The 24,888-nt window shown below is 46.6% G+C and overlaps 1 protein-coding gene across 1 annotated transcript in view; it reads left to right on the plus strand.

Annotated features, from left to right (window-relative positions):
- GSG1L (GSG1 like) overlaps positions 1–24,888 on the plus strand; it is a 268,187-nt gene that overhangs the window by 96,778 nt on the left and 146,521 nt on the right. The window contains exon 2 of the mRNA XM_030799338.1: positions 483–530. Within this exon, the coding sequence (XP_030655198.1) occupies positions 483–530 (48 nt within the window). The remainder of the gene's footprint in view (positions 1–482; positions 531–24,888) is intronic.

Below are 24,888 nucleotides of genomic sequence, written 5' to 3' on the forward strand. Positions count from 1 at the left end.
GGCCTGTTCTGGGTCCACATATGGGAATTTGAACTTTCTCCTTTGGGAAGTCGTCGAAGAGTTTCAAACAGGAGCAAGCTGTGTGTGCGCGTGTGTTGGATGTGATCAGAGCTGTGTTTTGAAATGATCCCTCCAGCTACAGTGTGGAGAATGAATTGGAGAGGGGCCAGAGTGGAGGCCTGGGGAGGCCAGTGAGGAGGAGCGTGGATTCCGGGGGGAGGCAGTGGAAAGGGACCCAGTTGCTATCGCGGAGGTGGAAGCAATGGGCCAGGATGGATGGGGTCAGGAGGTGGGAGAGTTGGCAGTTTCGCCATCCACACTCCTGGGATGTTGGGCTTCTAGGAATCAGGGTTGGAGAAAGATGTCAGTGGGCTTGGGTCAGAGACACTGGCTTGCTCCAGGGCTCATGGGACGGGGGCAGGCAAACCTCGGAAGCCCACATGTCCCCTCACATTCTGAAAACGCTTCTCTTCTTTTCAAAGGTGAAAAATGTCGCAGCTTCATTGACCTGGCCCCAGCGTCGGAGAAAGGTGAGTGTGGCCCCAGCTCAGCTGTGGCAGCTCCGCCCTCTCTGGGGACATCTTTCCTGCCTTGGTGGCTCCCCAGAGCCCTGTGATAGCGTCTTCTTCAGCATCCCTGGGCAACAGGGCCCTGGAAGCCAGACACCCTGTTGCAAAGCCCTGAGTTTCTTGAGCTCTCAGTAGAGTGGGAGAAGCTGGTGGAGGGGGACTGTCTGCCCTCCCTGTCTGACAGAGTAGTCCTGAGGGTCATCACCCTTCCATTCTGTCCAGTGCATGCTGGGACTGTGGGAGGGATGATGGGGGTGTGGACGTTTGGTTCAGGCAAGACTGGTGTTGGGGTTTGCCTCCAGCTGTAGGATTTAACCTTGGGGGAGGGAAGCCAGGTGCCTGGCTTTTGTCATCTCACAGGTTTGGGGAGGGCCAGTCTGATTGGATGCTACCACCCAGAGAGGGCTCACTGGTGGTCAGAGCTTGACAGCAGAGGCTCTGAGCCCACAGAGATGTTCAGAGCTGTGCAAGGCAGTGACTGGATTATCAGGAGCAGGGCGCAGCTTGAATCGGGGGATAGCAGTCAGGATTAGGTTTAGTTGCAAGTAATAGTAACCCTAAGGAACTAATTTCAATGGAGAAATTTATCTCCTTTTTAAAAGTTTGAAAGTAGGCAATCTAAGGTGGCTCTGTTCCACGAAGTCCTCAGGATCCTGACCCCTGCCACCCTCTCTGTTGTCCCACTGCCTTTTTCTTCATGGTCTAAGATGGCTGCCAGAGCACCAGCTACTGCATCTGCATTCCAGGCAGCAGGATGCAGGAAGGGCAAACTCTAAGGTTCCCAGAAGTTATCCCACAACACCTGCATATATCTCCTTGACTAGAACTAGTCACATGGTCACACCCAGCTAGAAGGGAGGCTGGGAAATGTGGTCTTTATCCTGGGCAATACTGTGCCTAGCTGAAAGTCAGGGATTTTGTTATTATGGAAGAACAAGAGAATGGACACAGGAGGAGAGCCTGCCACAGGGACACGGGGGAGTGTGGCTGCCTCCCCACCTGCCTACCCTCTGCCACTCAGGAGATAGGCTGCCAAGAGTGAAACAGGTATGCATGTATCTTCAGATAGCCTGGAGATTAAGACAGGGCTCTGGGCTTGGGAGTCAGGGGAGGGGAAACTGAGGCAGAAGGGCACCATGTGTCCTGGAAGCTGGTGACATTCTGTTTTGCAGACACCATCTTTTTGGAGCGCTCCTCCAAAAAGTGGCAGCTGGTGAAGTTGAGGGAAAAGAGACAGGGAACCCACTGGGCCCTCAGTTTCCAGAAAGCAACAAGGACTCCCTATCCCCCAGTAGCCTCTTGGCAGTCAGGACTGCCTCCTCCATTTCTTTGATGTCCCCATGGCTGTGTTCTGTTTAATTGCTACATGTGGCCATCTCCAAAACATTTGGCTGGGTGGCTCAAGCCACAGCTTCCAAATTGAGATCACTGGGAAACACGATAATAAGACCACTGCATGGCTGATATTTGTTGAACAGTTACTATGTGCCGGATACAATGCCAAGCACGTTGCAAGCATCAACTGAGAAACCTCCCCACAACCCCGTGAGGAAGTAGCTGTTATTCTCACTCCCACCTGACAGATGAGGAAACCAAGGCTTAGAGAGATGAGATGAAGTCACTTAGGTCTCACACCTCATGAGGGGCAGAGCTGGGTGAAATCCAGGCCTGCGCTTCACACCTCTCCATGTCTGCAGCCCTCTGGGATGTGCATCCCATAATTCCCAAGGCCTTGGAGCTCCTGGGTCAACTTTGCTCCAAATCTGGCTTCCAGAAAGCAGGGCCTGTGTATGTGCACATGCATGTGTGCGTGTGTCCCGGGTAAGGGTGAGTGTGCATGTGCACGAGCAGCTGCTGTTATGTGTGTGCATGCATGCATGCCTGTGGATGAGCCGGGTGAGCATGTGTGAACGTGGGCATGGAGGTGTGTACACATGCGTGCACATGTAAGTGCAGGTGCCTTGTGTGCCCATGTGTGCATAAGCACAGGTACATTCTAGGGTGAGCACATATGGGTTGTGTGCCCATGTGAGTGGTGTGTGTGTGCGTGTCTGTGTACAGTGGCAGGTGGGTGGCCTGTGCCCCTCCAGAAGGCATCAGGCCTTTATTTTGCTTCTTTTACAAGAGCCCCAAAGAGATTGTATCTTTGTGTTTTACTGGTCTTGTGATTTTACTTTTAGGGCTTGGCAGCCACGCCGAGAACCTTCTGGCTGTGTATATAAAAATGTTTACAAGGAGGCTGAGTGGGCTGGCTTTGCCACTGAGGTGCTGAATGATTTTCATGTACTCGCTGTCTCTCAAACACTGTAGCGCTCGCTTGAGGTTGGCAGGGTTTGGTCCAAGGCAGCCCGTGTGGCCTCTCCCCATACATACGGGCCCAGCCCTTCCAGCAGACACCCACAGTAACGTGGCACCCTCATACCCATCCATTTTCTCCCCACCACACTCAGCTTCTCCATTTCACAGAGGAACCCGAGGGCAGAGAGACGAGGGACTTGTTCCCAGCCACACTGGGAACAAGTGTGCAGGGTTGGATGTCCACACTCAGCTGTGTTCTCACCCAAGTAATACTCTTTCCCTATGTTACCGCTCCCGCACCGGCTCCCTCTGGGACCTCCCTCCTGGCATCTTTCTGGTCTGCCACATATGATAATCACGACACTGGCACTAACTGGCTTTCATACGGTAGTTACTGTGTGCCAGGTGCTATGCTGAGAACTTGGCACACGTTGGCTCCTGTAATCCCCATTTTACAGGTGAGGAAACTGAGGTACAGAGCGACCACACGGCTGGAAAATGGGAGAACTGGGATTTGAACCTGAACAGTCTGGCTGTTAAATGTCTGGTTCTCCTGCTGAAAAGCTTAGGGCTTCTGAGCCTGGGGGATATCTGTATTCCCTTTATCAGCTGAGGTCCGGTGAGTGCTTCCCTTCCTGCCTCCAGCTCCTCCCACCTGGCAAACCGCAGGCATGATTTCAAGATTTCCAGGCCCTTCTCAAATGCCACTTCCCCATTCCCATTTTCTCCAATACCCTCTTGTCCCCTGCTCACCTACCCTCTCCCTCCTGGCAAAATATTTGTCCATCATCAGTTTCTTACCGTAGCATCACACATTTTTCTTCGTTTGCCTGACTATTCTAGTTTTGTGTTTTACATGGGAAATGTCTTTTTTGTTTTACGCTAGCCTAAGCCACAACCATTTTTTATCTGGATTCCTGCCACAATCTTGTAAGTGGTTGCCTCCTTTCATTCTTGCCCCCTGATTTGCTTGGTATCCCGAATGATCTGTATTTTATATTTTGAGATGGGGTCTTGCTTTGTTGCCCAATCTGTAGTGCAGTGGTGCGATCATAGCTCACTGCAGCCTTGAACTCTTGGGCTCCAGCAATCCTCTGCCTCAGCCTCCCGAGTAGCTGGGACTACAGGTGCACACTACCACGCCCCACGCTTGGTGTCCAAATGGTCATTTTTTCTTTCTTTCTTCCTTTCTCTCTTCCTCCCTTTCGCCCTTCTGCCCTTTCTCTCTTTCCCCTCCCCTTCCCTTCCCTTCCCTTCCCTTCCCTTCCCTTCCCTTCCCTTCCCTTCCCTCCCCTCCCCTCCCCTCCCCTCCCCTCCCCTCCCCTTCCATTCCCTCGTCCTCCCCTCCCCTCCCCTCCCCTCCCCTCCCCTCCCCTTCCCTCGTCCTCCCTTCCCGTCTTGTCTCGTCTCGTCTCTTCTCTTCTTTTCTTGACACAGTTTCACTCTGTTGCCCAGGCTGGAGTGCAGTGGCATGATCTCGGCTCACTGCAATCTCCGCCTCCTGGGTTCAAGTGATTCTCCTGCCTCAGCCTCCCGAGTAGCTGGGATTACAGGCATGCGCCACCATGCCCAGCTAATTTTTTTTTTTTTTTTGTATTATTAGTAGAGACGGGGTTTTGTCACGTTGCCCAGGCTGGTCTCAAACTCCTGGACTCAAGCGACCCTCCCACGTCGGCCTCCCAAAGTGTTGGGATTACAGGCATGAGCCACTGCACCTGGTCAAGTGAACCCCTATCCTGAAGCTACCTAGGAAACCCCAACCAACAGCCAGTTCATTAGCACACGTAAGACACTCTCATCACTCCAGAGGTTTCAAGCGTTTTAGTAGCTGTTTGCCGGGAAACAAGAGACCAAATACATGGTTTTTATTATATCACAGTGTCACGATTATACACACTTGTTATAGAAATTTTAACAACCCCGGCCAGGTGCGGTAGCTCATGCCTGTAATCCCAGCACTTTGGGAGTACAAGGCAGGCAAATCACCTGAGGTCCAGAATTTGAGACCAGCCTGGCCAACATGGTGAAACCCCGTCTCTACTAAATATACAAAAATAACTGGGCATGGTGGCATGCGCCTGTAATCCCAGCTACTTGGGAGGCTGAGGCAGGAGAATGGCTTGAACCGGGAGGTGGAGGTTACAATGAGCCGAGATCATGCCACTGCACTCCAGCCTGGGCAACAGAGCAAGACTCTGTCTCAAAAAAAAAAGAAAAAGAAGTTTTGATAACCCCAAGTGCGTAAATTACAGATGAAAGTCTCTTATAAACCCACCCTTGGGTATTTAATATGAATGGTTTGGTTTATCGGTTCTTGAAAAAAATATATACATACACACACATGTATGTACATACACATATTTGATATATAAAATCGTGGTTTGCTTTTCATGTCAGTACATAGAACTTGTCCTTATCTTGAAACAGGTGTAGGATATTCTATCACATGATGACTGATATAGTTTTCTTTCTTTTTTTTTTTTTTGAGATGGAGTCTCACTCTTGTCTCTTGTTGCCCAGGCTGGAGTGCAGTGGCATGATCTCAGCTCACTGCAACCTCCACCTCCCAGGTTCAAGCGATTCTCCTACCTCAGCCTTCCGAGTAGCTGGGATTACAGGCACCTACCACCATGCCCGACTAATTTTTGTATTTTTAGTAGAGACAGGGTTTCACCAATTTGGTCAGGCTGGTCTCGAACTTCTGACCTCAGATGGGCCTGCCCACCTCAGCCTCACAGGAGGCTTACAGGAGGAAGCCACCATGCCTGGCCTGTGACTGATATAGTTTGAATGTGTGTCCTCTCTACATCTCATTTTGAAATGTGACCTTCAATGCTGGAGGTGGGGCCCAGTGGGAAGTGTTTGAGTCCAGGAGGTGGATCCCTTGTGAATGACTTGGTGCCTTCCCCTTGGTAATGAGTGAATTCTCACTGCATTAGTTCACACTGGAGCTGGTTATTTAAAAGAGCCTGGCACCTCCTCCCCTCTCTTTCTCACTCTCTCTCTTGCCGTGTGACATGCCTGCTCCCCCTCCATCTTCCACCATGAGTAAAAGCTTCTTGAAGCCTCACCAGAAGCCAAGCAGATGCTGGCGCCATGCTTGTACAGCCTGCAGAACTGTGGGCCAAATAAACCTTTTCTTTGTAAATTACCCAGCCTCAGGTATTTATAGCAGCACAACATGGACCATCATGTATATTGACGTGTGTTTAAACCAGGCTTTCTAGCTGAACTGCACTTGAGCATTCTGCATCATATTGTAGCTGAATAACAGTGACTTGTGCACATCTCTCTCTCCCTTACAAGCCCAGGGCCCTCAGTGGGTAGCATAATTTCTTATTTACCTCTGGGCCTCCAAGTCCTAGCCCAGCACTGGAGTACCACTGGCAAGACAGTATAATAAACACTATAACAAAGGTCTGCACAATAGATTGTGCCAGGCAGAGAAGAAGAAACTGATCAAAGATGCCTGCGCAACTTAAGATGAAATGTACAAACACAGATCAACAACAATGCCTCCATGTTATGAACTTTTTTATTTTTTGTTTTTTGGTGGAGTCTTGCTCTTTCACCTAGGCTGGAGTGCAGTGGCGCGATCTCGGCTCACTGCAACCTCCGCCTCCTGGATTCAAGCGATTCTCGTGACTCAGCCTCCTGAGTAGCTGGGACTGCAGTCGCATGCCACCACATCCAGCTATTCTGTATTTTTAGTAGAGACTGGGTTTCGCCATGTTACCAGGCTGATCTTGACCTCCTGACCTCAGGTGATCCAACCGCCTCAGCCTCCCAATGTGCTGGGATTACAGGCGTGAGCCACCACACCAAGTTGATGTTGTGAACTTGATACTGAACATGCAGAGAAAAGTTTCTCCTACTTCCTTGTCTTCCTCCTGAAGGCTTCCTTTGTCTCTCAAAACCTCAGTCATTTATTCGCTAGGGCAAGAGTCTCCTACCAAATAATTGTGATCCACAGGATAATCTTAAAACCTGGTGCACTGGTCAGTGAGACCCATAATAGTGTTGTGTAATGAGCTATCACACAATTCAGTGGCATTCACACAACTCAGTGGCTATCACACAACTCAGTGGCATTCGCACAGTTGTTTTTTTTTTTTTTCTCACATGTCTGTGGATTTTTTTGAGTTTAGCTTGTGTCAGAAGGCTTGGTTCCAGGATATAGGCTGGGCTCAATCTGCACCACTTGTGTCTGTTCAGGTAGAAGTGATAGTAGGTGCTTGGTGGAGGTTTTTTCATGGTAATGACAGAAATGCAAGATGGGGAGCCAACTGCACAAGCACATTTTAAACCTTTGTTTGGATCATATCCACCAACATCCCATTGACCACAGCCAGTCCCATGGCCAAGTCCAGCGTCAATGGGGCAAGAAGTATACTGCTCACATGGAGAAATGGGTGGGGTGTTTGGAGTGAATATTTGCTGATCAATAATTTAAGCGATCACACCTGGATCTGACCATAGGTCTCAAGGATGGGTGGCAGCTGGAATCAGCCTGGCTGGATTTCTGGTCATGAGTGTGAGACTCATTAATTTGCTTGCCAAGGTCTCCTCTGGTCATTGTCAGGATCTTTATTTCTCCCAAAGTGACCTAAATATTTGAATATTTATCTATAACCTGGTTAGCATCAGGCTGCTAAATGGTCTATTATTTCTTCCTATTCTGAGATTGAAGAACTATTTTATGTGCACAGCCTTTGGCCAACTTTCTGGTTAAAAATAGATAACTATTAACTATCATGAAGCCTTCCAGATTAACCAACTATCATTAAACTTTCTAGTTTCAAAAGAAAACTGTTCATCCTTTTTGCAAATTATTGGCAAATGTGTGAATATTCTCTCAATGTCCTCAAAGACAACTGGCTAATTATAATAACACTTCCTCCTTCTTCCCTCCCTCCCTCCTGTCCTTCCTTCCTTCCTTCCTTCCTTCCTTCCTTCCTTCCTTCCTCTACTCTTATGGAGTCTTTTGACCTCCAGCCCCATTTTGACTCAATGATTATCTAGGGCTGTTATTCTGGAAGCCGTTTTTACCATTATTTTGAAATTTCCTCCCCTCTCTCATGTTGGCTCCACTGCTTCCTGGATCCCAGGTAGTCTTCTTTCTGGATTACTTCCTCATTTTGGGGAAAAATATCTTCCAGTAACTTCCTGAGAAAGACAGCATGGTTGAGATCCTTTATGTCTCATGTTGTTTTTATTCATCTGTCACACTTGACTAGATGTTTTGCTGGGTATAAAATTTTAGGTTGGAAATAATTTTTCCACAAAATTTGGGAAGGATTGGTTGCTCCCTTGTCTTCCAGATTCCAGTGTTGTTGAGAAGTTCAATGTTATTCTGATTCTTTTGTGTGATCTGATTTTTTCCCCTCTCTGGAAGCTTTTAATGTCTTATTTTCTGTTCTCACTTTTTTTATCTTCCATTTTCATTTTTATTTGCCTTTTAATTTATTCCTCAGATATTTATTCAATTTTTATATTTCAGTCAGCCAGTCTGCTTTTAACATTTCTACAGTCATACTTTTAATTTTAAGAGCTTTTTCTTGTTATAGGAATGTTCTTTTTTTTAATAGTCTCCTGCTTTTGTTTTATGGACACAATATCTTCTCATATTTCTCCAATGATATTAATTTTCTTAAGTTTGTTTCTCTACCCTTTAATGTCTCTATTTCTTCCAAGTTCTTTTGCCTATTTTATTTTAATTTTGACCTCTGTCTTTTATATTGTTTTCCTTAAACATCTGACGTTCATGTTTAATAGGTGTGAGTTTACTATTTTGAAGCTCAAGGTACAGTGGAGATGGGGAGAATATTGGCCAATGGACTTCCCAATCATCTGAGCTATAAACTCCTCATCCAAAAAGTTCATTTGGGCCAGGCATGATGGCTCATGTCTGTGATCCCAGCACTTTGGGAGGCTGAGGCAGGAGGATTGCTTGAGGCCAGGAGTTCCAGACCAGCCTGGGTAACATAGTGAGACCCCTGTTTCTACAAAAAATTTAAAAATAAAATTAACTGGACATGGTGGTGTGTACCTGCAGTCCTAGCTACTCAGAAGGCTGAAATGGGAGGATTGTTTGAGCCGGGGAGTTCAAGGCTGCAGTGAGCTGAGATCATACCACTGCACTCCAGCCTGGGTGACAGGGCAAAACCCTGTCTCAAAAACAAAATGAAACAAAACAAAAAGTTCATCTGATCAACCCATACCCACTGTCACAAGGCTTTTTCTCTTGCACTGATCAGTTTCCCTCAAAAGGAACTCTCCCATCTCCAGTGTATTAATAAACTCAGCCACCAGCATTCTGGGAATCAAATGGGGGGCCTGGGAGGTATCTCAGTGCACATATGTAGACTTTCACTTAATTCTTGTTTTCAGTATGGAGCTCAGCTGGGCCTGGTTCCTCTATTCCAAGGATTTTCTGAAGTTTCCTCTGTGGCTTCCTCCATGCAGGTAGTCAACTTCCAGCCTTCTCCTATCTGCTAAGTCATTAACCAGCTATTCATGAAATTTCTAGCTTTTAGAATGTTGCTGCCATCTTTTTTTTCTATTGGTATCTCTTGTCACATCCTCTTTGTTCTGAGGATTTGTGACTTTCTTATTCCTTAACTGTAGTGATTGGCGGTATTGAAAGAGAGCAGTGGCCTTTGGTTCAGCCCCATGTTCAATCCCAGCTTTGACTTTGTAAACCCAAGTCTCTCTCCTGAGCTCTAGATTCCACCTCCAACTGCTTCCTGGACACTTCGTCCTGAGTGCCCCCAGGGACTGCAAACTCAGCTGGTCCACAATAGAAAACACTTGACCCTTCTTTGTCCATTGTCCTGTCTTCGTCATTATCTGCTCTGATTCCAAAGCCAGGAACCAGAAGGTCATCCTCAACTTTTTCCAAATTCAATTATTTGACAAGTTCAGTTTCTTTTGTTTCATAAATATCTTTGTTTGTTTGTTTTTTTGAGATGGAGTCTTGCTGTGTCGCCTAGGCTGGAGTGTGGTGGTGCAATCTCTGTTCACTGCAGCCTCTGCCTCCTGGGTTCCAGCAGTTCTCCTGCCTCAGCCTTCCGAGTAGCTGGCATTATAGGCATGCAGCACCATGCCTGGCTAATTTTTGTATTTTTAGTAGAGATGAGGTTTCACCATGTTGGCCAGGCTGGTTTTGAACTCCTGACCTCAAGTGATCTGCCCACCTTGGCCTCCCAAAGTGCTGGGATTACAAGCATGAGCCATGGCGCCCGGCCTATCTCCTAAATATCTTTGCATTGGTGCGTCTTCTCTATCTCCACTGCCATAGCCCCTTTCTGCTTCTCATCACATCTCGCCTGCCATGACAATAATCTCTCAGTTGGCCTCCCAGACTCCAGTTTGTGCTGCTTAAAATCCATTCCTCAATGCTCATCAACACACCTAATGGAAAACTATACAGCAACGAGAATGAACAATGCACAGCCAGGCATGGTGGCTCATACCTGTAATCCTAGTGCTTTGGGAGGCCAAGGTGGGAAGATTGCTTGAAGCCAGGAATTTGAGACCAGGCCGGGCAAAACAGCAAGACCCCATCTCTATGAAAAATTTAAAAATCAGCCCAGTGTGGTGGCACGCACCTGTACTCCCAGCTACTTGGGAGGTTGAGGCAGGAAGATCACTTGAGCCCAGGAGGTGCAGGCTGCAGTGGGCTGTAATCATGCTGCAATCCAGGCTGGATGACATAGTGAGACCCTGTTTCTAAAAGAAAAAAACAAATACGACTGCTCACAACATGGATGTTAGGTAAAAGAAGCTGCATTCAAAAGAATACATTCCATATGATTGCATTCCTGTAAAACCGGAAAATGCAGAAGCCCTGTCTGTATTGTTAGAAGTCGGGTCAGCGGTTGCCCTTGCAGAGAAGGTGTAACTGAAAGGGAACTTACGGAGGGCTTGGCAGCTGACAGCATTCTGTTTCTTGATCTGAGTGCTAATTATGTGTATGTGTTCAGTTTAATGGAAGTTCACCAAGCTGCACGCTTAGCATATATGTAGTTTTCTGTATGCGTGTTATATACTTTGCTAAAAAGGAAAGAAAAATGTTTCCTATGCTGAATTTCAAATTATCTTTCTAAGATGAAAATCCAGTTACATCAGGCCCCTGCTGAAAACCTTTGCATGGCTCTCAAACATACACAGGGCATTTTAACCTGGCATTTATGGCCCAGCACGGTCTAGTTCTCGTCTGCCTTTTCAATCCCTGCCTCCTACAATCCTTTATGTGAATCCTGTGCTCCAGTCCTGATTCTCTGCACACATCCATTTCCCCCAAACTCTCCGTCACCTCTCATGCCTCTGTGCCTTTGCATATGCTGTTCGCTCTGCCTGACTTGCCTTTACTACCTCTTGTTTGCTTTGCAAACTTATATTCATCCTTCAAAACCCAGCTTAGAAATGACTTTTTGTGAAAAGCTATCCCTAAACTCCCAAAGGAATCTACTTACAGAGACTGGTCCTCTGAGCACTGATCCCGCTGTGTTGTGGTGACCTCCTCCAGCAGGCTGGACACTCCCTCAACACAAGCACTGCATCTTGTCTTTGTGGCGCCTGTGTCCCCGAGGGGGCTGTACAGAGCAAGAATTTAGTAAAGGTTTGTTGAATGAATGAATGGATGAATGAGTGAATGAATAGGGGCCAGGTTATAGATACTGGGTGGTCGATTTGGGCTTAGAAACCTGGATCTGACTCCTGAAGCTGTGATCTCCTCTGACTCACCTGGGTTGAGCTGTGTTTTAAGTCGTTCCTGCTCCCTGCTCCTGTTTCTTGGTGCCCTGGGATTTCTGGCAGCCACCAGCCAGCAATTTTTGTGAAACAATCTACAAAGCTTGTAGGTTTCATTTGTTTAATATTTCAGGGATGTGTAACAATGTGGTTGGCTCCATGGCCACACTCTTGAGTCTTGCATGAGTCATTTCTCACTTCAGTTCCTATAATAGTCTCTTGTTGGTTCCCTCAACCTCTCTGTTCTCCGCCTGAAATCGATTTACAATTCTGCCGCTCACTTAATTTATTTAGCGCATTTTATTGATTTATGTAATAGAACTGAAACGTGCATAGATCAGAGCATGCTGAGCAGAGAGGGGAGCCCCTCTCCACAGCTGCTTCCACAGTTGCCCAGACTGACATCTGAGCTAAAAACAGGTCAACCTGCTGGCTGCAGCCGGAACACGCCAGGTGGCTGGAGCATCTTTGTGCCTGAGAGTTAATCCCAAATGCTCTTTACACCCCTGGCTGTCTGGGAACCCTCCATCAACCTTCATGAGCCAACCCAAAGGTCCTGCCTCCACAAAGCCCTCCCTCATCCCCAGACTGCATCAATTACTCTCACTCGATGCTCCCGAGGGACTGGGTACCTCCTGGTGGTCCAGGGCCCAGAAACATGGAAGCTGTGATTCTTTCCATTTCAAAGAGACAGACATTTCAAGACACAGAAAGGCAGGATACTGGTCACACTCCATTACTCCTTCTCACCTACCATTCCCAGATAGTATGGAGATAATACTCCCAGCCCTGCGACCCAGGTTGGGAACTGTCCACCATCTGAATGGCCCTGCTCCATTGTGGAGCTCTAGAATCTTCCTATGATGCCTGGCCATTGTCAATCAACTCACAGCAGAGGCTGGCTCACCTGATGCCAGTTAATTCTCGGAGGCAGGGCAGACTGCAACCTCGCTTTCAGGAGTGGGCTGCAGTGACCTTCGTCCACCTTGCCTTGGGCCAGTCGTCAGTATCCCTTGATGCCAGGGTGTGTGTCAGGAAATAAGGCAGGGAGGAGAACCATCCCTAACCTCGCTCTGTTCTTAAAGAGCCCGTCTTCTAATGGGAAGGCAGATGAGGGGATCCAGAGTCACAATTCATGAGGGGAGACAGAGGGCTGGGGTGTGATGGCAGTCGAGGAAGATTGAGTGGAGGAGCGCCATGTTGGAAGCATCTCGAAGACAGAGTGGAATTCCTTCTCGTGCATGAGGGGTGTCAGAGGAAGTCCCAGCAGAACGAACAGCCTGTGCAAAAGGCGACACTGAGTATCTCAGTGCTGGCAACCTGGCAGGTGCTCAGTGGACATAGCTGAGTGACTGAAGGGTGGAAGGAAGGCAGAGCCCAGAGAGGTCAACTGCCTTGCTCAAGGTCACACAGCAGGTTTAGGTCAGAGTCAGGCTCAGCCTCTAGGCTTCGAGGTTTTCAAGCCTACCCTGCTACCCACCCTTCCTTCCCAGCCATCTCTCGAGACTCATTTGCTCTAGAAACACACCTGGCCCTCCCACCTCCTTAATTCTGAAGTGCTGGTTCTGCCACTTTCTTTTCTGAATTTCTGGATTCCTCTAATTATGTGCTCTTATTAAAGGTGATTAAATCCCTAAGCCTGGTGGAAGATTGCTCCTGGAGATCACAACATCTAATAATTGCTTTAGTTGCTCTAATTCCAATTATTCAAGATTATCTTTCCAGGTAATTAGGTATTTGGGCAGTCTTGCCTGCTCGCTCTTCCACAGAGCATCATATTAACCCCAAATGGTGACCAGCCTTCATGTTTTGTAATTGGAAACAGTTTCTCCATGGCGAATAGACTCTGTTAAGGGTAAACAGTGGTAATATAAATTTCTAAATGGCTCTGTGGTCTTAGCATGCTTTGCTATGAGAAATGATAATGTAACTCGAAGGCTTACAATTTGTACTGATCTATATGAATGGCATAGGGTTGGGCAGTGAACATCCTGTATGAGGGGCCCAGGGATTCACAGATAGGGTTAAAGAAGACAATATCATCATACATGTCTATACTTGCACCTCATTGCTAAACCACACTGCCTGTGTTATGCTGGAAATCTGGAACCCTATTTGTCATGTTTCCTTTTTGTTTTGTTTTTTTTTCTGAGACGGAGTCTCACTCTGTCGCCCAGGCTGGAGTGCAGCAGCACGATCTCAGCTCACTGCAAGCTCTGCCTCCTGGGTTCACACCATTCTCCTGCCTCAGCCTCCCGAGTAGCTGGGACTACAGGCGCCCGCCACCTCACCCGGCTAATTTTTTGTATTTTTAGTAGAGACAAGGTTTCATGATGTTAGCCAGGATGGTCTCAATCATCTCCTGACCTCGTGATCCTCCCGCTTCGGCCTCCCAGAGTGCTGGGATTACAGGCGTGAACCACCGCACCCGGCCTGTCTTGTTTCCTTTTTATTTTTTAGAGACGGGGTCTCACTCTATCGTCCAGGCTGGAGTGCAGTGGTGCAATCGTAGCTCACTGTAACCTCGAACTTCTGGCCCCAAGCAATCCTCCCGCCTCAGCCTCCCGAGTAGCTGGGACTATAGGCTTGCTCCACCACACTTGGTTACTGTCTTGAGAAATTCTTAATAATCTTTCAACGAAGGGCTCTCTATTTTCATTTCACACTGCCTTCCCAATTTCGGCCGTGTGCCATACCCGCCTCCCATACCACTGCTCATTTACTATTTCTGTTCACATTCATTCACTGAAAAAGTCTAATTATTTTAGTCTCATCCTGAGCAATAATATCTGTCAACTCATAGTTTTAGTATGCCAGTTTATTTTTTCAAGATGCTTTCAAATTAATAATAATAATAATGATAGAGTAGGGGCGGTGGCTCATGCCTGTAATCCAGCACTTTGGGAGGCCAAGGTGAGAGGATTGCTTGAGCCCAGGAGTTAGAAACCAGCCTTGGTGGCATAACAAGACCCCTGTCTCTAAAAAAATAAAATATTAGCTGGGCATGGTGGCACGTGCCTGTAGTCCCAGCTACTCGGAAGGCTGAGGTGGGAGGGTCACTTGAGCCCGGGAGGTAGAGGCTGTATTGAGCCATGATTGAGCCACCACATTCCAGTCTGGGTAACAGAGTGAGACCTTTTCTCAAAAAAATTAATAATAATAATAGATCAGGTGAGGTGGTTCACACCTGTAATCCCAGCACTTTGGGGGGCCGAGATGGGCGGATCACCTGAGGTCAGAAGTTCAAGACCAGCCTGGCCAACATGGTGGAATCACGTCTCTACTAAAAATACAAAAATTAGCTGGGCGTGGTGGTGGGTGCCTGTAATCCCAGCCATTTGGGAGGCCGAGGCAGGAGAATTGTTTGAACTCGGTAGGTGGAGGTTGAAGTGAACCAATATCACGCCACTGCACTCCAGCCTGGGCAACAGAGAGAGAGAAGCTGTCTCAAAATAAGAACAACAGTAATAATAATAAGAATACCAAAACCTTATTTCTGTTTTAGCAGCATGCCAGGCCCACTTGATTCCCCAACAACTTGAAGAGGTTGTGCTGCTGTTACACTAGGTTATGGATGGGGAAACTGAGGCTCAAGAAGTTTACATCATCTTTCCCAACCAAGATCATGTGCAGTGTAAGTGGCAGAGGTGGCTCTGAACCTGTGTAGGGGCTGCAGAGTCCCAGGCTTTGCCATTTTATTTCCTGTCCCCAGGTGAACTAATAAAATAGAAAAGACTCCCCCAGCAAGCCTCGAGTGGGGAAGGAGTGAAATCCAGTGAAAGGAAAGGGCGAGGTAAATCTCGGCCAGGTAGGGCTGGGGAGGAACAAAGGGCCGTCACACCACGGGGGTGACACTTGTGATTCTCCGAGGCCCTCCAGCCTCAGGCACCTCCTTCCGCTTTCTTCTTGTTGTGCTTCTAGTTCCAGGAAAGTAGTCTGACCCTCATGCATGGAATGTCAGAGTGCAAAGGGCTCTGAGAACCAGTCCCACTTGCTCCATTTAACAGATGAGGATATTGAGGCCCGGAGATAAAACTCTTTGTGGCTGCCATGGACTGAGCATATTAAGTATGCCTCTTGCATACTGGTCCTTAAGAAATAGGGTTCTCTCTGTGGGGCAGTTTCCCTTAGCCCGGCCCTGACATATACAGTGGGCCGTCACTGAGCATATCCATCCCTTTCATGCATGTTATCACACAACCCACAGAGAACTTTCTTTCTGTCTTTTCTTTCTTTCTTTCTTTCTTTCTTTCTTTCTTTCTTTCTTTCTTTCTTTCTTCTTTCTTTCTTTCCTTCTTTCTTTCTTTCTTTCTTTTCTTCTTTCTTTCTTTCTTCTCTTTCTTTCTTTCTTTCTCTCTTTCTCTTTCTTTCTTTCTCTTTCTTTCTTTCTTTCTCTTTCTTTCTTCTTTCTTTCTTTCTTCCTTTCTTTCTTTCTTTCTTTCTTTCTTTCTTTCTTTCTTTCTTTCTTTCTTTCTTCTCTTTCTTCTCCTCCTCCCCCTCCTCTTCCTCCTCCTCCTCCTCCTTCTTCTTCTTTCTTCTTCTCCTTTTTTTCAGATCAGGAAGCTGTGCTCAGAGAGGTTAAGAAACATTAGCCAGGTTTAGTGGTACATATCTGTTGTCCTAGCTACTTGGGAGGCTGAGGCGGGAGGATCACTTGAGCCAGGGAGGTCGAGACTGCAGTGAGCTGTGATTGCACCACTGCACTCCAGCCTGAGTGACAGAGCGAGACTCTGTCTCAAAACAAAACAAAAACAAAACTTGCTCCAGGTCAGTAGCAGGGCTTGGATTTAGATGCAGAGCTTTGAGAGCCAGGCTCTAGGTTCAGATTCCAGCTCTGGCTTTCTAGTGGTGGGGCCTCAGGCGTGTATTGATCCTTTTAGTGACTCCATTTCTTCATCTGTAAAATAGGGATAATAGCGTCCACTTTGTGGGATTCTTCTGAGAATCAAGTGGGATGATCCATGTGAGGAGTTAGCACAACGTCTGGCTCAAACTCCAGCTTGAATATCCTGTTGGATTTCCCCCATCTCTTCAGTGTGGCCCAGCCAGCTGGAAGGCTAACTTGGAATAACTCAATTTACGTTTATTTCTACTCAGCTAAAACATTCAACTAAGCTTTATAGAATAATGCACAGAATTCCATTCACAGCCTGATACTCTTATACCCCTTGCTTCATTTAATTCTTTCTTTCTTTCTTTCTTTTTTTTTTTTTTTGAGACAGAATCTTGCTCTGTGGCCCAGGCTGGAGTGCAATGGCACAATCTCGGCTCACTGCAACCTCTGCCTCCTGGGTTCAAGCGATTCTTTTGCCTCAGCCTCCCGAGTAGCTGGGATTACAGGTGCCTGCCACCACACCCGGCTAATTTTTGTATTTTTAGTAGACACATGGTTTTGCCATGTTGCCCAGGCTGGTCTCGAATTCCTGACCTCAAGTGATCTGCCCACCTTGGCCTCCCAAAGTGCTGGGATTACAGGCATGAGCCACCGCGACTAGCCTCATTTAATTCTTTCAACAGCTCTTTGGGGTAGGTACTGTGATCTCTGCTTTACACCAGAGTGGCCAGGCAGCTGACTCAGAGAAGTTGAGCCACTTGCCTGAGGTCACACAGCAAAGTGACGTATCCCGTCAGTCCCGTGCTATTTCGGCCACACCTCATGGGTCTTTTCACCCTGCCTGGTGCCTCCTGGTTCTTCTTCCACTGCTCAGGCCCAGGAATTTCTTTGGTCTGCTTTGCTGTGTGTTCTGACCTGGTGGGGAGGCCCCTTGGCTCACAGCTGTCAGGGCCTGCGTGGAGCAGGAGGGAGGCAGCAGCTGGGGGGACCCGAGTTACCCTCTGCTCCTCGGGCATCCCATCTGCTGGCTCCTGCGGCCTCATCATTTGCAGCCATCTGTCAGGCTCCCTGGAGATGCTGCAAAGCCTGAGATGTAACACAGAACCTCCAAATGTGCCACCTTCAGCCTGCACGGGGAGCAGAGAGGCCCATGCCCCTGAGACCCCTACCTACGCCTTGAAGCCACCAGGAACTGGAAACTCAAGAGAGAGGCCCTTTCAGAGGAACTGTTCCCAGAGGCCTGGAGCCCCCTCTCCCATTGGCTGCCGGGCAATTGGCTCCGCAGAACCGGCTGGGGTTTACTTTGCTCAGGCGTCTGCTTGAAATTTCATTTCGGATTTAAAAAGTCCTCCGCCTCTTGGCGGGGATGCCCTGGCCTCTGCTTGTCTGCAGAATCTCTGGCCTCCTGGGCTTCTGATCTTCTGCACGCATTTGCCAAAGGCAGAGAAAGAGTACCATGTGGGACTGGGGGCTTCTGGAGCAGGGGGAGGGGCTGGTGATTTCTCCAAAGCCGGGTTTCTGTCTGGTTGATCTTGCCACACATGCCTCTCCCTGGCCCATCTCTGGCGGTGAGGGCAGAGGTTGTCAGTTTTATTTATTAGTTTTAAATTAAAGAAATTTCTGACAGCAGCTTTATTGAGATGTAATTCACTTCCATTCAATTTGCCTGTTTAAAGTGTACAATTCAGTGGTTTTTAGTGTATTCACAGAGTTGTGCAATCATCACTATTAATTTTAGAGCACTTTCATCATCCTGAAAAGGAACCCCATTTACTTTAGCGCTTACCCCTCAATCCTCCCACCTCCGAGAGATGGAGGCAATCACTTATCTTTTTTTTTTTTTTTTTTTTGAGACAGGGTCTCCCTCTGTCCCCCAGGCTGGACTGCAGTGGCACAATCATAGCTCACTGCAGCCTCCACCTCCTGGGCTCAAGTGCTCCTCCCAACTCAGCCTCCCGAGTATCTGGGACTACAGGTACACGCCACCATGCTCATCTAATTTTGTTTTATTTTTTGTAGAGATGAGGTCTCACTATGTTGCCCAGGTCGGTCTTGAATTTCTGGACTCAAGTGATCCTCCTGCCTGGGACTCCTAGAGTGCTAAGATTACAGGTGTGAGCCACCATACCTGGCCCTGATCTACTTTCTATCTCTACAGATTTGCTAATTATAGGCACATAAAAATGAAGGCATAGAACATGTAGACTTTTGTGACTGGCTTCTTTCCCTTTAGCATAATGTTTGCAAGGTTCATTCATATTGTGGTGGTGTCAGTACTTCATGTCTTCCTTTTTTTTTGAGACGGAGTCTCGCTGTGTTGCCCAGGATGGAGTGCAGGGGCACGATCTCGGCTCATTGCAACCTCCACCTCCTGGGTTCAAGCAATTCTCCTGCCTCGGCCTCCTGAGTAGCTGGGATTACAGGTGCATGCCACCACGCCCAGCTAATTTTTGTGTTTTTAGTAGAGACAGGGTTTTGCCATGTTGGCCAGCCTGGTCTCAAACTCCTGACCTCAGGTGATCTTCCCGCCTCGGCCTCCCAAAGTACTGGGATTACAGGAGTGAGCCACCACACCCGGCCCATTCCTTCCTTTTTATTGCAAAATAATATTGTATTGTATGGGTAGACTACATTTTGTTGATCTATTCATGATTTATTTATTTATTTTTAAAACCTTTTTAAAATTGGGAAATTAGTACAATGCAGCAAGGTGCATAACATATACATATATAGCCTGACAAATTATTGTAAGGCAAAAACTTTATTACAGCTAAGGTCAAGAAATGGGTCATTGTCAGCCTCCCAGAAGCCCCTGTACCCCTTCCTGGCCACTACCAAATCCCTTTCCCCAGGGGAGGGTCATCACTGCCTTGCTTCACTTTCTAACAAGGGTTGCCAAACTATGGCCTGTTGTGTTTTTTTGTAAATAAAGTTTTATCAGAACACAGCAACTCCCACTCCTTTACGTATGGTCTATGGCTGAGACCATCTGGCTTGCACAACAAAAAATATTTCCTGTCTGTCCCTTTATAGAAAATATTAGCTGGCCGGCCATGGTGGCTCACACCTGTAATCCTAGCACTTTGGGAGGCCAAGACGGGTGGATGACTTGAGGCCAGGAGTTTGAGACCAGCCTGGCCAACATGACAAAACCCTGTCTCTACTAAAAATGCAAAAAATTAGCTGGGTGTGGTGGTGCACACCTGTGGTTCCAGCTACTTGAGAAGCTGAGGCATAAGAATAGCTTGAACCCTTGAGGCAGAGGTTGCAGTGAGTCGAGATTGCACCATTCCACTTCAGCCTGGGTGACAGAGCAAGACTTTGCCTCAAAAAAAAAAAAAAAAAAAAGAAACAAAGAAAAAGAAAATGTTAGCTGATCTCACCTTATGGTTTTACCAAGTATATAGATTTATTTGTTTTTGAATTTTTTGCCTAAATGTGATCAGTGTACTTTTTTGTGTCTGATTTCTTCTGCTTAACATTATGTTGATCATGTAACTGTAGTTTATTCCTTTTCATTGTTATGTAATATTCCACTGTATTGCTACACCACCTTCTACTTGTTCATTCTATTCTTAATGGATATTTGGGTCATTTTCAGTTTGTATTATGAACAATGCCACTGGTTCTTCAAGTGTGATTCTCAAACTGGCGGAATCGGCATCACCTGGGAGCTTGTTAGAAATGCAATTTTGGCTGGGTGCAGTGGCTCATGCCTGTAATCCCAGCACTTTGGGAGGCCAAGACAGGAGGATCACTTGAGGCCAGGAGTTCGAGGCTGTAGTGAGCTATGATCATGCCAGTGCACTCTAGCCTGGGTGACAGAGTGAGACCCTGTCTCAAAAACAAACAAACAAACAAACAAACAAAACCACTCTACAAATTCTCAAGTCCCACTATGGACCTCCTGAACTAGAAGCAGTGGACCCTGCAATTCGTGTTTCATAAGCCCTGTGGGTGATTTTGATGCATACTCCAGTCTGAGAACCACTGGTTTCACATCTACCCAGATGTGGAATTCCTGGGTTGACTCAGTGTATCTTCAACATTATTAAATTTTCTATCCCATTTTCCAAAGTGTGTGTACCAGTTTACACCCCCACTAATGGGCTATGAAAATTCCCATCTCTCTATCCTTGACAATACTTGGCATTCATCAGATTTATAAATTTTGCCAATCTGATGGGTGAGAAATTGTATCACATTGTGGTTTCCAATTTACATTTCCCTGATTACTAATGAGGTTGAACATCTTTTTGTGTTTATGGCTATTTGGAATTTCTCTTGCATGAAGTGCCTGTTTGCATCTTTTGCCAGCATTTCTATTAGATTGTCTTTTTCTTACTGATTTGTAGGAGTCTTTTTTTACACACGATAATCTCTTGTTGCTTGTATATGTTGCAAATATCTTTTCCCACTCTGTGGCTTGCCTTTTCTCAGATGTCTTTTAAGAAGTTCTGATTTTTGGCCAGGTGCGGTGGCTCACGTCTATAATCCTAGCACTTAGGGAGGCCAAGGCAGGTGGATCACCTGAGGTCAGGAGTTTGAGACCAACCTGGCCAACATGGTGAAACTCTGTCTCTACCAAAAATATAAAAATTAGCTGGATGTGGTGGCGAGCACTTGTAGTCCCAGCTACTTGGGAGGCTGAGGTGGGAGTATCACTTGAACCCGGGAGGTGGAGGTTGCCGTGAGCCGAGATTGTGCCACTGCACTCCAGCCTGAGGAATAGAACAAGACTCAGTCTCAAAAAAAAGAAGAAGTTTTAATTTTTTTATTATGGTAAAATATATAACATAAAATTTACTATTTTAACCATTTTTAAGTGTACAGTTCAGTGGCATTAAATACATCCACATTCTCTGCAACCATCATCACCATTTACCTCCAGAACCTTTTCATCTTCCCAAACTGAAACTCTGTATTCATTAAACACTCACTTCCCATCTGCCTCTTTTCCTAGCCTCTGGCAATCACCATTCTACTTCCTATCTCTATGAATTTGACTACTTTAGGTACCTCATCTAAGTGGAATCGCCAGTATTTTCGTGTCTGGTTTATTTCATGAAACATAATGTCTGCAAGGTTCATTTCTGGTGCAGCACGTGTGAGAATTCCATTTTCTCCTAAGGCTAATATGCCATTGCATGGATGTAACACACCGGGTTTATCCATTTGTCGAGGGGCAGGTGGGTTGTTTCTGTCTGTTGGCTGTTGTGAATAATGCTGCTGTGATCATGGGTGTAGGGACTCTGTTTGAGTCCCTGCTTTCAATTTTTGAGGTGTATACTCAGAGGTAGAATTGCTGGATCATATGGTAATTCTATGCTGACTTGTTTGAGGAACTGTCCTACTGTTTTCCATAGTAGCTGCACCATTTTACATTTCCACCAGCAATGCACAGGCTTCTGTTTTCCCCACATCCTGGCCAACACTTGTTAGTTTTTTTCTTTTTTCTTCTATTCTTTCATTTATTATTATTATTATTTTGAGATGGAGTGTTGCTCTGTTGCCCAGGCTGGAGTACAGTGGCATGATCTCGGCTCACTGCGACCTCTGCCTCTCAGGTTCAAGCGATTCTCCTGTCTCAGCTTCCCGAGTAGTGGGGATTACAGACACATGCCACCATGCCCAGCTAATTTTTGTATTTTTAGTAAAGATGGGGTTTCACCATGTTTGCCAGGCTGATCTTGAATTCCTGACCTCAGGTGATCCACCTGCCTTGGCCTCCCAAAATGCTGGGATTACAGGCGTGAGCCAACACACCCGGGCTCTCTTTTCTTTTCTGATAGGAGCCGTCCTAATGGGTGTGAGGTGGCATCTCATGGTGGTTTTGATTTGCATTTCCCTGATGACTGGTGACTCGAACCATCTTCTCATGTACTCATTGGCCGTTTGTATATCTTCTTTGGAGAAATGCCTATTTAAGTCTTTTGCCCATTTAAAAAAATTTTTTTATTTCCATAGGTTATTGGGGACCAGGTGGTGTTTGGTTACATGAATGAGATCTTTAGTGTGATGTGTGAGATTTTGGTGCACCCATCACCCGAGCAGTATACACTGCACCCAATTTATAGAATCAGTTGAACCCCGGGAGGCAGAGGTTGCAGTGAGCCAAGATCGTGCCATTGCACTCCAGTCTGGGCAACAAGAGTGAAACTCCAAAAAAAAAAAAAAAAAAAAAAAGACACAGTGGGCTTTTGTCCCTCACCTCCTTCCCACCCTTTCTTCTTGATTCCTTGATTCCCCAAAACCCACTGTGTCTGGTTTTTTTTTTTTTTTTTTTTTTTTGGAGTTTCGCTCTTGTTGCCCAGGCTGGAGTGCAATGGCACGATCTCAGCTCACTGCAACCTCTGCCTCCTGGGGTTCAAGTGATTCTCCTGCCTCAGCCTCCTGAGTAGCTGGGATTATAGGCACCTGCCACCATGCCAAGTTAATTTTTTGTATTTTTAGTAGAGACAGGGTTTCACCATGTTGGCCAGGCTGTTCTTAAACTCCTGAACTCAGGTGATCCGCCTGCCTTGATGTCCTAAAGTGTTGGGATTACAGGCATGAGCCGCTGCGCCCAGCCCATGTGTCATTCTTATGCCTTTGCTTCCTCATAGCTTAGTCTTTTGCCCATTTTTGAGTCACAGTGTTTGTTTTTTTGTTGGTGGTAAGTTACAGGAGGAGTGTTTATATATTCTGGATATTAACACCTTATCAGATATCTCTGATTTGCAAATATTTTTTCTCCTTGCATGGTTGCCTTTTCACTGTCTTGATAGTATCCTTTGATGCAGAAGTTTTAATTTTGATGTTGCTCAGTTTATCTGTTTTTTCCTTTGATGCCTGTGCTTTTGGTTTTATACCCAAGGAACTGTTGCCAAATCCAATGTCATGAAGTTTTTCTCCTGTCTCCTACTAAGAGTTTTATTGTTTTAGCTCTTCTGTTTAGGTCTCTGATCCATATTGAGTTAATTTTTTATAGATGGTGTAAGGTAAATATCCAAAGAAATATTAATTTTAAAGTAGCTAAATTTATCCATCCTTCTCTTTAGGATTAATACTTTCTTTGGCCTATTTAAAAAGTCTTTCCCAGCCAGGCACGATGACTTATGCCTGTAATCCCAGCACTTTGGGAGGCCAAAGCAGGAGGATCATTTGAGCCCAGGAGCTCGAGACCAGCCCAGGCAACATAGCCAGGTCTTGTCTCTACTAAAAGTTAAAACAACAACAACAACAATAAAAAGTAGCCAGGCATGGTGGCACGCATGAGGGAAAGAAAACAAATTTTGGTGATGCATGAAGTCTCTGTCATATTCTCTGACATCCCTTCCTCTGTCCCCCAGGCCAGGGGAACTTTAGTATGGCATGCGGGGAGAGTGGGGAGAGGTGGCAGCCTGGACTTTCATCTCTTCTTCTAAATGTATTACATACAGTGAAAACTGTGGCTTTTGAACTTAAAAGCTCAGACTCTTGTAACTCAGAAGTCCTGTTCTGGTGGCCTGAGCTGCCTCTCTGCTGTCCAGTGTGTCATTCTGTCATACAGCAACAGTTACATGTGGGGAAAGACACATTCATGGAAGGGCATGGGAAAAGTTCAGTTCAGGTCTCAAGGTTCATCCCACTGTAGTTAAGCTGAGAATTTGGGGGCTGGCCTGGTGGCTTATGCCTGGAATCCCAGTGCTTTGGGAAGCTGAGGCAGGAGGATCGCTTGAGGCCAGGAGTTTGAGACCAGCCTGGGCAACATAGTGAGACTCCGCCTCTACACAAAATAATATATTAAAAAAAAAAGCTGGGTGTGGTGGTGCGCGCCTGTGGTCCTAGCTACTCTGAAGGCTAAGGCAAAAGGATGGCTTGAGCTCAGGAGGTGGTGGCTGCAGTGAACTATGATCATACCACTGCACTCCAGCCTGGGTGAAACCGTGAGTGAAACCCTGTCTCAAAAAGAAAAAAAAAAATTTCAGCTGGAATGTTTGCTACCCCTGAGCTCACAAACTCTAGTTTCTTTCTTTTTTTGCAGTTGGAATGTCATTATGTGCTTTCAAGCGCTGGGTTCCCCGCTAGTTCCCCAGAGGTCCCCACTGCACAGCAACGAAGCATCCATCCATCCTCACGGAGGGTCCCGGTGCCACAGTCCATGTTTGTTCATGTTGGGAGGCTGGAACACATTCAAAAGGCTCAGAACCTTGGCTCCATTTGGACTTTGGCTCTGCCTTGCCAGGACTTGGACTGCTCTTTGTGGTTTAGCTGGTCCTCTTTCTTGCCAGAGGAGTCTGAAACAAAGCAGAATCAGGGACGTTCTGCTCACTTCCTACCATGCTTTTGGAATCTAACCTTTGGCTCCAAGCAGCCCATGCATCCTCACCTTGTTACTCTTGTCCTGAACATAACAGAAGAGCTCTTTTCTGCTCTTCCTAGAGGTTTTTGCCAGCTCAGTCCCTCACAGCG

The sequence above is a fragment of the Nomascus leucogenys genome, chromosome 2 (assembly GCF_006542625.1).
Source record: "Nomascus leucogenys isolate Asia chromosome 2, Asia_NLE_v1, whole genome shotgun sequence".
Classification (NCBI taxonomy): Eukaryota; Metazoa; Chordata; class Mammalia; order Primates; family Hylobatidae; genus Nomascus; species Nomascus leucogenys.